This window comes from Equus przewalskii, chromosome 23, assembly GCF_037783145.1.
Source record: "Equus przewalskii isolate Varuska chromosome 23, EquPr2, whole genome shotgun sequence".
In the NCBI taxonomy this organism is placed as follows: Eukaryota; Metazoa; Chordata; class Mammalia; order Perissodactyla; family Equidae; genus Equus; species Equus przewalskii.
The window spans coordinates 20,673,206-20,687,112 of NC_091853.1; the positions used below are offsets into that span (position 1 = coordinate 20,673,206).

A 13,907-nucleotide genomic window follows, 5' to 3' on the forward strand; every position below is an offset into this window, starting at 1 on the left:
TGTAGAGAACGGTGTGAGCCTTGACACATCTCTCTCCCACCTTCAACGACTGTCAGCTCATGGCCAGTATTGCTTCATCTGTACCCCCACGTCATTCTCCCACCCAGTTATTTTTAAGAAAATACCAGACAATGTATTAATTTATCCATAAATATTCAAGATGCGCTTTGAATGCCTTCAAAGTTTCAGTAAAGTAAAAAATGAAAACTTCCATGTTGTAAGATCCTTCTTGTGGGAAGATCACATCTCTAGAAACCTCAGGGCAGTGATCCTCAAAGCAGGGAGTTGGGGAAATGATTTTTTCAACAGTTACTTGGAGGGCTTTTTCAAACTACATGTCCTCCCAGAGTTGCCTTTTGCAGGGCACTGCCCCCCCACCAATGACAATCATAGCCTTTGATACCTAGTAGGACTGGTTTGCTTCTGAGTGCCTTTGATTACTCTAAGGATGTTCTGGCTCCATTTCCTGCTTTTCAGCAATATTCTGCCTGGATGTTGTTGCTGTGTAGCTGCCTTTCATGTAGGTGGAGTATCACAGTAATGGGCACAATATAGCAGGAATCTTTCTTCTAATTTCATATACAGCTTAAGAAAGACTTGAAAGGTCATTTACATGGTTAGTGCACAGGAAAATTGGAAAATGTGTTTTTGGAAAAATTTCTCTCCATCTCACCATTGAATGTTTGAAAGTGAGTTAGAAGGGGGGAAATGAAGGAATTTAAAAAGTTGACCATTCTACTTTTGTTGTTACAGTTATTTAGTAACTAAAAGTTTGGGGCATGTGTTTTAAACCTTGTACGAGAATTTTACTTGGCTAAAAATAATTCGATGTATGGATATAATTTGGGTATTCTATAGCAATGAAATTTATAGAAAAAACTAATAGTCTAATTTTCACCAGACAAAATGAACTTCCCTGTTGCTATTCTTTAAGGGGGAAATTAGAGAACACATTTCAATACAGTCGTGTACCACGTAGCAACGTTTTTGGTCAGCCATAGACCACATATATGACCGTGGTCCCAGAAGATTAGTACACCATAGCCCAGGCGCGTAGTAGGCTGTACGATCTAGGTTTGTGTAAGTACACTCTATGATGTTTGCACAATGACAGAATCACCTAACGATGCATTTCTCAGAGCGTGTTACCGTCGTTAAGCGACGCGTGACGTACTTTTTTTGTTTCCATCCCCTTGCACCGCATCCCTTTTTAAAACTCTCCTTAGGAAAATGACATAGTCCTTCTCAAAACTGAGCTGTGCCTTCTGCAGGTTGTACACTGGATGGACTGGTTGCATCAGTTTTTCTCTTCTCACACCCGGACCAGGGGTGCATAGTTCTGTGAGGTGTGATTGGGAGTTGTAATAATGTGGGATGCTGGACAAATGCCAGAGACTGTTGGTAAATATAGAATGCAGCTGAACAGCAGTTAGCTTGCGTTAGTGATTTCAGAACTTACCTTTAGGGGAAAAAAGGGCAAGTCTACATAAGATAATATGGGAAATAAAAAGAAAGTGTGATGGCTGTGTTTAAGATTTGGATTTTAATTTGTCTTTCATTTCTCTAAAGACTGTACAAGTAATTCAGTAAAGAGGATTAAGCTGTGTTTGGTTGATATTACAAAGATATCTTTACCTACCCATCATAGTTAAAGACTGATTAGATTAGCCAAAGGCTTTTCTGTGTTATGAGAAAACTGTCTTTGCTTTGTGTTTTCAACTCTGCGGGCTTTTCGTTGATATGTTTAGGAAAAAAAATGGGAATACAAGATACTGGAAATCCATAGCTGATAGTTAAAGATGGAAACTTAGATATTAGAACTTTTCGGAAGCTGATTGACTTTTAGAAGTGTCTTAGAAGCTTTTCTGTATATCCTCTCTCACCATAGCCTATTCTATAAAAGGCCTTTAAAGTATGGTGTTTACAGAGCAAATAGCACAGCAAACTTGGCGCTCTACCACACTGTTTATCGTATCAGTAGTTCCATTGTAGTTTTTGCAAAGAACTCCCGTGGGGTGTGGTATGTCTCTGGTCTTTGAGACCCCTTCCGGTATAAGACATGTCAAGGGACATGGGACACCTGGATGGTGGGAACCTTCTTTTAGAAATCTGGGTTCAATTTTTTTCCCCCCAGAGAGCACCAGTGAGCTGAATAACTTTTCATCCCTGTTTTCCACCGTTTAAGCCTGTCTTAAGCCCCTAAAAGTCAGACCTAACTGAGGCTCCAAATTCCTCAAGCATCACTGAGGTCACCCGGAGGTCCCTGCCCTACCTTGGCATCAAAAACTCAACTAGTTCAGGATCCATTCTTTCTTTCCTCATAATGACAAATATTTATGAAGCTTCCTGCAGTGTACACAGCTCCACTTTAGTTTAGGAGACCACAAAGCTGAGTCTGACAGAGATCTTTCCCTTCAGGATTCTAATTGGGGAGCTAAGACACGCCCGGGCGTTTCTCTAGTGAGGGACACTGTGATGTGCCGTCCACTGTAGAGACACCGTCACGTGGATTATCAGACCAAAGGCAATCTGGAATCGATTTTGTACCAAAAGAACAGCTGCTAACCCAGACACTATACACATGTTCTTGACTGAGATACGAAGGCTGCAGTCCTCTTATCCACTCATGGTGGGCTCGTAATGGGGATTTTTGTCTAATGATTGGCTCCTTTCTGCTCCTGGTGTCAGAGTTTGGGGGATTACAAGGCCTCAGTGCTGGGAGAATGTGGGGTTCAGTTTTACACTTGGTCCAGTTTCCTGTGGAATCGCCACAGCTTCATGTTAAACTCTGTATTCTTTGCTTTAGCTCTTTTCGTTTTTTTACAGACTTTCTCCACAGTAGGTGGTGAGGTCCCCAAGCCCTTCTTTTCACACCTGCTGTGCTATCCTTTGAGCAAACCCAGCTTACTCTGAGGGGGAGTAGAAGGGAATGTGGCCGCACCCACTGAGCGCCCCCTCGAAACATTTTCTCATTTACTTCTCACATACAGGCGGGCTCAGTATTATCTTTATAGATCCGTAAACTGAGGCTGAGGCTCAGTCACTTGGCATTCACTGCAGGCCTCTCTGGTTAAAGCCACTTCTTGCACGAAGGTTTGCAGATGTTCCGTTCCCCCGAGAGCAGACCTCGGTTCTTAGAACCTCTCAGCTTGCCTGTGGCTCTCCCTCCTCCAGCAGCCCTTAACGTTCACTTTCCAGTTGCTTTACTGAGACACCTGGGAGCTGGAGAATTCAGAGAGTTTGTGGTACTTCCCCTGTCATTTTTTTTTTTTTTTGCTGTCTTATTCCCAATTACTCTCGTTGCTAAAGGGCCATGGTCTAACTCTCTTATCCAATGCTACTTTCTTCCTAAGATGCACCTAAGAAAAAGAGGATTAGCACGTTATGTTTTGAAATGAGAATAAATTACTATTTGTCTTGAAAAAAATCATGAGTCAGCACTGTTAGTTTTACCATCTATAGTAACAAAAAAAATAAGTCGCCTTAGCCTCCACGAATGGGTCTCAGCAACAACTGAAGCTTGACATTGTTTACTACAAATGTTCTTGAAAAGTAGATAAATAAAATTCTATACGTATTTTAAGTGACTTTTTATTTTTAAAGGAGCTTGCTGATAAAAAAAAAAACCTTATAGTAAGTAGAATGATGAGTCCCTAATTTGATCTTTTCTGAAAAGCCAGTCTCATCAGGAAAATCAAGTGTCATTAACATGTGACATTTCTATGAGACGATGCATTTAGTTCTAGGTTTTGTAATGTTCATGTGATAATCTAAGCATGATGAGGCCCCAGACAACCACATGGGGGAAGTCAGAAAGGGGCCAGAGCCAGACTATTGAAAAGAGAGGACTTGCTTGGAGTAAACTTTATATCCAGTCTACTATGTGGTGGGATATCTTAGTCCTTGTTCTCTCTGTCTGTCAAGAAATCAAGGACAAAGCAGAGGAACTGGGCTTAAAATACAGCAGGAAGCTGGGTTACGTTTAAGGTAGAACTGTATGCCTTTGTGGATATTTAGAAAGTGGATTAGTGACACGTGCTGTGGATGCTTTGAGAGCTTAAACGTGATGGATAATTCATAAACTATTAAAATGTTAAAACCGAAAGGGACTAAGACATCATTTCTCTAGCCCCATTGTTACAGGTTAGTGTCCAACAGATTGTTTACCTGGGATAGTTGAGATGTTGCTCTTTCAAAAGGTAAGGGATGTCTGTCTTAAATGAGTACCTGGAAGCTCCTTCCAAGAAGCACAGCTCTATGACTACACAAGTTCTGGGCGTAAATGCCATGAACTTTTAGTTTAGGTAAATGATGTGTGTTAAAGATGGAGAAAACATGTTTATAGCTCTGGAGAAGTTTAGAGTCAAACCGTGTTAATACTTTTACCGTAAGTTAGATTGATATATTAAATAAGCACAAATGGCTGTGGGAGTTCCAACAAAGAGAAAATGACCTCTGATGGGAAGGATCCGCATGTCTATTGAAAGAGGCTGCAGCATTTAAACTGAGCCATAAGGAGTAGGTAAGATTGGAGCCTGTTTAGTGCCTGCATTGAGGGTTGCCTTTTTTTTCCCCCTTACCTTTCGGTTATGAAGACTTTTACATATACAGAAAAGCTAAAAGAATAGCTCAGTGAATATCTGTACACCCACCACCTAGATTCAGCAGCCGTTAACGTTTTGTCATATTTGTTTCGATTCTGAATTTGTGTATGTGCTTATGAGTTGTTTTTTAGCCATTTATAAGTTACCTGCATCCTGACATTTTTACCCCTAGATATATACATGGCATCTCCTCAAGCCGTTCTCCTACCTAACCACAATTCTATTATCAAAAGTGGAAGAACATTAACAATAATACATCAATATTATCTAATTTCTATTCTCTATTTCAAATTTCCCTAATTGTCTCGTGTCTTTCATAGCTATTTTTTTCAAACCTGAATTTGATAGGTTCTCACACATAGCATTTTGTTTTTATAACTCCTAAATCTCTTACTCTAGAGTAGCCCCTCTCTAATCTCCCTTGTTTATTTTTAGTTTCATTACATTGACACATGACAGGACCAGTTTTTTTCCCCCGCTGAGGAAGATTAGCCCTGAGCTACTATCTGTGTCAGTCTTCCTCCGCTTTCTATGTGGATCACCACCACAGCATGGCCGACAAGTGGTGTAGGTCCATGCCCGGGATCCAAACCCATGAACCTGGGCCGCTGAAGCAGAGCACACTGAGCTTAACCACTATGCCACGAGACCGGCCCCCACACCAGTTTTCTTATAACTTTTTTGTTGATACCTTACCTGGCAAGTTCCTTGCAAATTGAAGATTTATTTTAAAAGTTTTTAAAAACTTAAAATAGTCAGATCTTTTCTAGGAGATATATTGCCAGATTGTCAGATCTTGCCCCTGATAGACCATTTTCAGTAGCTAATATATTTTAAACTAATCTTTATTTGCAAAAATAATATAAATCAGTTGTAAAATCTTCAAACAACTCAGAAATATATAAAATGTAAAGTGAGAGTTCTGTTTCATATCACTGCTCTGTAGCCCTGAGATAACAGTTAATCATCTTGGTCCCATTTGTTTGTGTGTTTTTGTTTATTTGTTATAAAGCTGAGGTCAGCTATAAACGTTATTGTGCAGTTTACTGTTTATTTCGCTAACTGCGTTATGGATGGCGTGCCATAGAATATGTAGAAGGGATTGTTTTTAATAGTGGCTGGGATGAATGCACACCAGGCCAGCCACATTCTTTTCGTAGGTGTTTAAGGAGAGACACACCCAAATGTAGAGAGTCTGGCCCAGGATTAGAAATGTGGCGTGGGCCCCCAGAGCAAATATTTTTCTCTGTTGGAGGGTCCCTGGCTAATACAGGAATTGAATCTTGGTGTTTTCTGCCCTGTGCTTCAACAAGTTGAGGGAATGTGTGAGTAGTAAACTCTTAAGGGGGTCTGTATTTGAATTCTGGCTCTTTTTTTTTTGTCTGTTCCTTTTTTGGGTGGGTCCCTCCGTATTCTTTCCTGAGATAGAAGGAGATCTTCAGGTTGGCGTACCTGAGGTAAACATGATCCTCTGCCAACATAAATTGATTTAGAAATGTTAATATATTTTACCAAGCCGAAGTTTCTAGCATGTGTATTTTAAGCCATCATAAAACATATACCTGTCATGCGAAGGAATGTGCCGAGGGCAGACATCAAAGACTGGCCGAAGGAGTCTGGGGAGTGTGTTTTGCTGTGTTGTAGGGCTGTGCCCTGACAACCTCCTTGAGGCCTGGGGTACTGGCAGGGCGTGGTTTCTAAATATGCAAGCCATTTTATTTATTGACTCAAGAATTCCCGCAAGTAGTTATGCATATTTGTCCATCCGGAGCGTAGAGTCGGGGGCTCAGAGGTAATTCTGTGGATGAGGGGTGTGAAGACAGGCTGAATCCGCCTGACTTAGGGAATCAAGTTATCAGAGCAATCATATGAGCAAGAGATGGTCCTTTGTGCTTAGTAGAGAACAGAAAGTTGAACAGAGGGGCTGGCTGGACATTTCTGGCTTCTTTGGAAGGTACATTTAATGAGCCTCCCAGTGGGAGCCTTGCTGGCGCAGGGTGGAATGGTGAAGCCCCTTTTGTTGTTATTTTCTTCTTGTGTTCTCCATGGTAATAATGTCATCACTCGCATGTGGTGGGACATCAGGGTGTTAATAAATCTCCTTATTAGTAAGTTAAATTATCTGTAATTTGGTGACAGGGCTTTTGCATCAAGAGTTTTGCAAAGGAACACAGTGCTGATAGGGTGGTGCCCCACATCTGTCTAAATATTTGCTGAAAAAAAAGCACAAATAGTTGTGATTTTAAGTACATTGTAGAATTTATATATTAAAAAAATTTTTTAAAGTAGAAAGTTGCAGGCTAGATTAAATGTGTATTCCCTCCCTTTTCTGTCATCCACTCTAAGTAAATAAAGTAAATAAAATAAAGTATTAAATAAAAATATTTAGTTGAAAAAGTATTAAAACTAAGTAAAAATAAAAGCAGATAATGTTAATGAAAGTAAAGGGGCAGTGTTGGCAAAGAGTGAGGAGGAACAAGATAAGATTTTTAAGTTCAGGATCAGTGAGTCACTTAAACCATGAACTCCACTTTTTCATTTGTAAAATCGGAATCATAAAATCTGCATGATAGGGTTGTTAATCAGGTTGAAATGAGATAATATATTTAAAAGCTAAAGAAAAGCTGTTGAAATTCCACTCCTTCTGCTTTCTTGAGCAGACAGGATTGGGCAGTGGAAAAAGCATGTGAATTGCAGGTGTGTAGATTTGATTTGAATTCTGGCGTTGGTTGCCATTTACTCTGTGCATCTTTGGATGGGTTCTTTTAATCTCTCTGACCCTCAGTTCCTTAGCTGTCGAGTGGACTTTATCATTATCATCCATGTAAGATGAGGTAAAGGGCAGAGGCTACACTAAGATGCTCGGGCGTTACAGAGCTGGCTGGGTCTTGGGGTCTGGATGTTCATCTGTTAGGGGTGGTGTGCTCACGTATGTAGAGTCTGTGCCATACCCTCCATGGCTTCCCTTCCAGCTCATGACCTTGCTGCTGCTTTTCTGTTTGCAGCCATCCTCCCGAGTGCCACACCGGGCATGGACACCTTTTTCCGTATCTGGAGGAGCACGGGTGGTAGTGTCATCACCCAGTCACGAAACTGCTAAGGCCATCTCCGGGGCGTGGGCGCCAGGATAAGAGGGCGGCATCCGAGGGGCACACAGCCATGCCTTTCGGCCTGAAGCTCCGCCGGACGCGGCGCTACAATGTCCTGAGCAAGAACTGCTTTGTCACCCGGATCCGCCTGTTGGACAGCAATGTTATCGAGTGCACACTGTCGGTGGAAAGCACGGGGCAGGAGTGTCTGGAGGCTGTGGCCCAGAGGCTGGAGTTGCGGGAGGTAAGAGTCTGTGTGTGGTGGGTGCCTGAGTGTGAACTCACCAAAGGGACCAGCCACCTGTCTCTTGGTGCCACCTGCCATGCTTTTCAGCCTCAGCCTTGTGTTTAGAAGAATCCTGTTGTTCTTAACATGGGCCTGATCTTACAGCCTTCAGTGGACCAGGAGACCTGCTCTGATGTTGTGAGAAGCAAGGACACCATCTAGAGCTTGTACTGGATGGCAGCTTCCCTTGTGTTTTAGCCAAATAGGAGGTTTTGGTGGGGGGGGGGGGGGTTTGCAAACGAGAGACTCTCTGTGCCAAAGTCTTTGTCTCTCTTTAAAACAATTGAGTGGGGAGCTGGTGTTTTGGCGTTCCGGCTGCATATCACGGAGAAAACTCCCACATATGGGATGGTTGCAGCTGCTTTAATTTTGTGGTTTTTTTCTGTGTTTTCCCCTTCAAAGAGAAAAAAAAAGGAAAAAGCATTTAAAGAGAGCATGACCAGTGAGGCTTTTGGTGGGAGCTTGTAAAATGGGGATTTTGTTCCTTTTAAGAGTCCTCATGACCCTTGTTTTCTCTTTACTGTCTGGGGGGCTTCTCTGGGCTGTAAGCAAACCCAGCGTAGACCATTAAGACAGTCACGTGACCGCTCTTTAGAAGAGATTCTTAGTGCAGAATGTCCTTTATAACAAACTTTATAGTTCTAGTAGTTGATGCTTTTATTAGTCTTGCAGACATTCAGGAGAAGACACTTTTGACAGAAACCCACACAAGCGTTTGTGTCTTGAGAGCCACGTGGCATATTGGCTAGTGGGTAAGGTGGTACGGCTGAATGGTTGCCAGTGCTGAAATGATTGCAAGCCCCCTGAGAGACAAGCCTTCCTGAGGATGAGGAAAAATCTCTGTAATTGTCCCAGGCCCTCTGGTCTCCTAGGGACCAAGTGACAGCATTGCCCAACACCTCAGGTGGTAGAGAGAGGGGCTGGTGCCTGTTGGAAGTGATGGCGTTTGATCTCTTTCCTCACCCCTCATGATCCTCCCTCTTTTCACGTGTACAAAGGAGCTGGGGTCGGGGAAGGTCTTCCTCCCCCCTTGGTGTCCTGCACAGGCTGACTCTTATCCTCTGGGGGACTGTTTCACCTAAACACTTCTGTCTCCTGCTGGTCTTCATGTTTCTACTTTGGTTTCAGTGATCAGGTCTTCTTTTGAAGTTTATTTTCCTATGTAGGAGACTGTTCTGCCCAACAGATGTATGTAGCTTGGTAGCTGACACAAGAGAACAAACTTGTGAAGTGTTCTGACCTTGCTGGTTGATGGCTGGCTCATTTTTCGCTTATTAATAGCACATTTGGGTATACATACTTAAACATATGCATGTGCGTGGGCATGAAGGGAAAAACCTTAATACTGCGGATTGTTTGGTCAGTAGACTGGTCAAAATTCTTATAAACATTTTAGTTATAGGTCATTTAAAAAGATACACAGTGGTTTTACTTTTGAGTATTCCCAGCAACTCAAATTAAAGTAACTAAGTATTCTTTGCATGCCTTGGGAGGCAGTATACCCGTAGTTAGTAGTTATAAACACAGTCTTTGGAGTCTTGGACTTGGGTTCACATTATAGTCCTGTCACTTCCTTAGTTAGGTGTCCTTGGAAAAGTTACTGCACTTCTCTGGGCATCAGTTTTCTCACCTATAAAATGGGAATAATGATACTCACCTTACTTACCTTATAGGGCTGTTGTGAATATTAAGAAGAGAGACAGTATGGAAAATGCACAGTGCTGTGTCCAATAATTTATAATTGTTCCAGTTTGAGAGTCTTAAAAACAATTTTCCATTAAAGAAAATCTTGAGCAACTGCAGTGCACCAGGCAGTGTTTTAGGACCCGATGAAACTAAGGGAAATAAGATACAGTTTTGTCTTCAAGATATGCACAGACCAGGAGGAGAATCCAGCATTAAACACGCCATTCAGATTGAACGTGGTCCGTGCTAAAATACAGTGCAGGGCAGGCCTGGAAGGCAGTGGCTTTCCTTAGAGCTGTGCAGTGTGCGGTCTGCCCTGCTGCACACTGCAGCCCTGGCACAGGGAGAGGAAGCCTCAGTGAAAGATGAACGGAACCTTCACTCTTGGAACCAGGACTTGCAGGATACGCAGAAGTTCAGCAGATGGGAAAGACGGCAGGGTCCCCCTGGGCCTGGGGAAGGTGGATTTTTAAAGATCCCAGGATGGGAAAGAGCAGGCACCATGGTTGGGGGCTGAGAAGGCGTCTCTGTGAATCACTAGGTAGAGCTAAGAGTGTGAGGTGCAAGGTGAGGCGTGTCTGGGGATGTGTGTGGTAATAATTACTCTCGGTAGACTGTTGTTTTTCTCAGAGGGCAAAGGTCAACCCTGGATTATCCCACAACTGCATTGTCACAAAGAGTAAAGTGTTGATGTCCAGATTCTACTGTCAAGTGTGTGTTGCAGTGTGACTGATCTTCGAATGCTGCGTGCTGCGGTAGGGTTTGTGTTTAATGCTGGCTTTATTTTGACAAACCTTAAACAGGGGCATCCACGTTAGAGCAAGTCACTTTCTTTTTAAATTTTATGCTTTTGTTCTGTGACAGATGACATGGAAGGTATGGCCTTTTGTGACACAATCCTGTACCAACTTTTGAACCAAAGGATGAGATAGAACAGTTATCTAAACGTTGTTCTTCATTCTCACAGACACACGTCGAGGAGGAATGTGTTCTCCACCCAGAGGCAGAAGTAGGAGGCGTGAGCATGGGTCTGCTCCACTCTTGCCTTTGTATTTGGGTCATTTTCCAAATAGAGCTGACAAGTGCTTTAGAGGAAAAAGTGAAAATCCATCTAAAATATAACAAGATGTTCAGTCTTTATGAAGCCTTGAAAACCAGATTATGGTGGATATTTGGCTTTGCCGTTGGAAGTGTTCTATAGTTTAGATGTATCCCAAACTTTATAATGGCTTTATATTCAGTATGGCAGACTGAAAAAAAGAAGTTTTGATTTAATTTTTGATCTACATTAATTACAATTTGTGTTTTACTGCTTAATTTTATTAGGTAACTTAAAAATAGATTTTATTTTTTTAGAGCAGTTTTAGGTTTCGAGCAACATTGAGTGGAAAGTACAGAGAGTTCCCATATAGCCCCTCCCCTCCAGCCGGTCAACATGCCACACTAGAGTGGAATGTTTGTTCTAATCCATGAACCTACAGCTGACACATTGTTATCATCCAAAGTCAATAGTTTACTCAGGGTTCATTCTTGGTGTTGTACACTTGGTGCATTTTTTTTTCTTAAAGATTGGCACCTGAGCTAACAACTGTTGACAGTCTTCTCCTCTTTTTTTTTACCTTCTTCTCCTTCCCAAAGCCCCTCAGTACGTAGTTGTGTATTCTGGTTGTCGGTGCCTCTGGTTGTGGTATGTGGGATGCCTCCTCACCCTGGCTTGATGACTGGTACCATGTCCGTGCCCAGGATCTGAACCAGCCAAACCCTGGGCCACTGAAGCAGAGCACGTGAACTTAACCACTCAGCTGTGGGGATGGCCCCGCCCCTCCCCCCCCCCTTTTCTTTTTTTGAGGACGATTAGCCCTGAGCTAACATCCATGCCCATCTTCTTCTACTTTGTATGTGGGATGGCTGCCACAGCATGGCTTGGCAAGCAGTGTGTTGGGCCGTGCCCGGGTTCCAAACCAGTGAACACTGGGCCACTGAAGTGGAGCATGTGAACTTAACTATTGTACCACCGGACCAGCCCACACTCTGGGTTTTGACAAATGTATAATGATACCTTTCCATATGGTGGAGTTTTTGAGGGTCAAATCTAGTTTTGAATGCACTGATGGGCTTCTATTTCAAATGGCATCCAGAGGGCCCAGGCCTGGTTCGTGTGTTCAGTAAACACCAGCCCTGGGGATGCTAAATAAGATTGGGTCCCTGCTCCCAGAAACCCTAGGGTTTAGAGAATAAGACAAACAAGAAACAAAGCAAACGGAACAGCCCGTGCCGAGGTGTAGAAACAGGAAAGAACATGAAATTGTCGGAGAAGGGCAGAGTTCAGTTTGCACTGATCTGTTTGTGTGTGGAGGGGTCATGGAGGCGAGGGGAGGAGTGTGGAAAGGCAGGTGGGAGTCTGCTTTTGAAGGGTTTGGTGTATTTGGCAAGGGAGTTTTAACTAGATCCTGTAGAACGTTGTTTCTAAAATGTGTCAAAAAATAATAATTGCCACCTTCTAAAGTACCATATATTATGCTGAGCACCTTTGATATATCAACTCGTTTAATTCTCATCATAAGTCTGTACGTGACTACTCTTGCTGTCCCCATTTTACAAATGGTGGGGGGGGTCACAGCGCACAGTGACTTGCCTGCAGTCATTGGGCTGGCTCAAACCCAGGTAGGCTGACTGGGGGTCCCTGACGCAGATGGGCCAGAGACCCTATCACGTTCAGCATCCGCAGGCCTTGTGTTTACTGACTACAGAACCAGGCCTGGGCCCTCTGGACGCACTGTTCTAGTTCCCAGGGGTGTGTGGTGGGAGAAGAGGGGCCGTGGCAGAAGGCTTTGGGAAAAATTCTTGTCAAGTCTATAGTTTTTTAAAAAATAAAGGTGTTGAATTCAGTGTTTCACAATTATTTTAGCTTTCTATTAAATACTCTCTGAATTGGGGAATACAACACTGCCGGGAGATAGAAATCCATCAAAGGATTTCAAAGGCGGACTATGTCATGGTCACCTTGCATTTTAGGAAAAGAACTCAATAGCAGAAAAAGACTGGGGATTGGGGTGACAGGGGGAACAGAGATGCTAGTTAGGTGGACATAATAATCCTGGCAAGAGGAAAGAAAATGAACTCTTTAGGAAAAAAGTTGTTTTTAATTGTAAGTTGAGAAAAAAAAATTAGGTATGAGTTTCTGGCAGGGAACGCTATTAAGGAAGAGATTCAAGAGATACAGGAGTTCAGAATTAGAGTTCTGATAATGTAGTTACAGCATATTTGGAATAATGGATTTCACCCTTTTCCTTTTCCCCAAATGAAATCGTAAGTGGAACTTGAAGGTATAACGTGGAGCTGTTCAGTTTGTGGAGAGGATAGATGTCTGGAGTCTCATCTTCTTGTGCCCCCAGCACAGTGTGGAAATCACTGACCTAGGTTAAAAGAGAAATAGTTCAAACAACGTTGCCTTATGACTAATTCTATTTTAAAGATCAATACATGGAGAAGCAGCAGAGGGTAGTGCCTAGAATGGGAGCTTGGACCAAACTGCCTGAGTTTGAATCCTGGCTCTGCCACTTATTAGCTACGCAATCTTGGGTAGTTACTTAACTACTCTCTGCCTCAGTTTTCTCATCTGTAAATGGAGATGGTAATAGTGGCAACCTCCATGAGTTGCTGGGAGGATTAAAATAGTTTTTGCAAAGTTGCCACAGTATCACAGTGCCTGGCACATAGGAAGCACTCAGTATGGCGGTCTCCCCTCCAAGACCCCACAAAGACTATCTGGACTTTGCTACAGCACTTCCAGAGACCAAGCTCTCACCCTTTTATAAGTGTGCTTATTCCATTTTTAGATGGCTTTACTTATTAGAAGCAGTGATCTTACACTGAGCCAAAATCTTTCAATTCCTTGAACAGTTATTATTAATGTAAGATTATGCTGTCCAAACCCCGTGGCCACACGGGTTATTGAGCACTTGAAGTGTGGCTAGTCTGAACTGAGATGCGCAGTAGATATAAAATAACCATCAGATTTTGAAGATCTGGTATGAAATAAAGTTAAAATATTTCATTCATCATTTTTATGTTAGTTACATGTTGAAAACAATATTTTGAAGGTATCATTTTAAATTGATTAAAATTACTTTCACTTCTTTGTACTTTTTAAGTATATCTACTAGAAAATTTAAAATTACATATGTGGCTTACATATTGTCTTTCTACTAAACAGTGCTGTTCTAATAAAGCCAAGGAGGC

At 42.4% G+C, this 13,907-nt stretch overlaps 1 protein-coding gene across 3 annotated transcripts in view; it reads left to right on the forward strand.

Annotated features, from left to right (window-relative positions):
• The window catches only part of PTPN14 (protein tyrosine phosphatase non-receptor type 14), a 173,985-nt gene that overhangs the window by 57,641 nt on the left and 102,437 nt on the right, over window positions 1-13,907 (forward strand). For 2 of the 3 annotated variants that reach the window (XM_070591273.1, XM_008515145.2), the window contains exon 2: window positions 7,610-7,937. The exons of the other annotated variant lie outside the window; for it this stretch is intronic. In XM_070591273.1, the coding sequence (XP_070447374.1) occupies window positions 7,764-7,937 (174 nt within the window). In that variant the 5' untranslated portion in view covers window positions 7,610-7,763. The remainder of the gene's footprint in view (window positions 1-7,609; window positions 7,938-13,907) is intronic. 3 annotated transcript variants of the gene reach the window in all.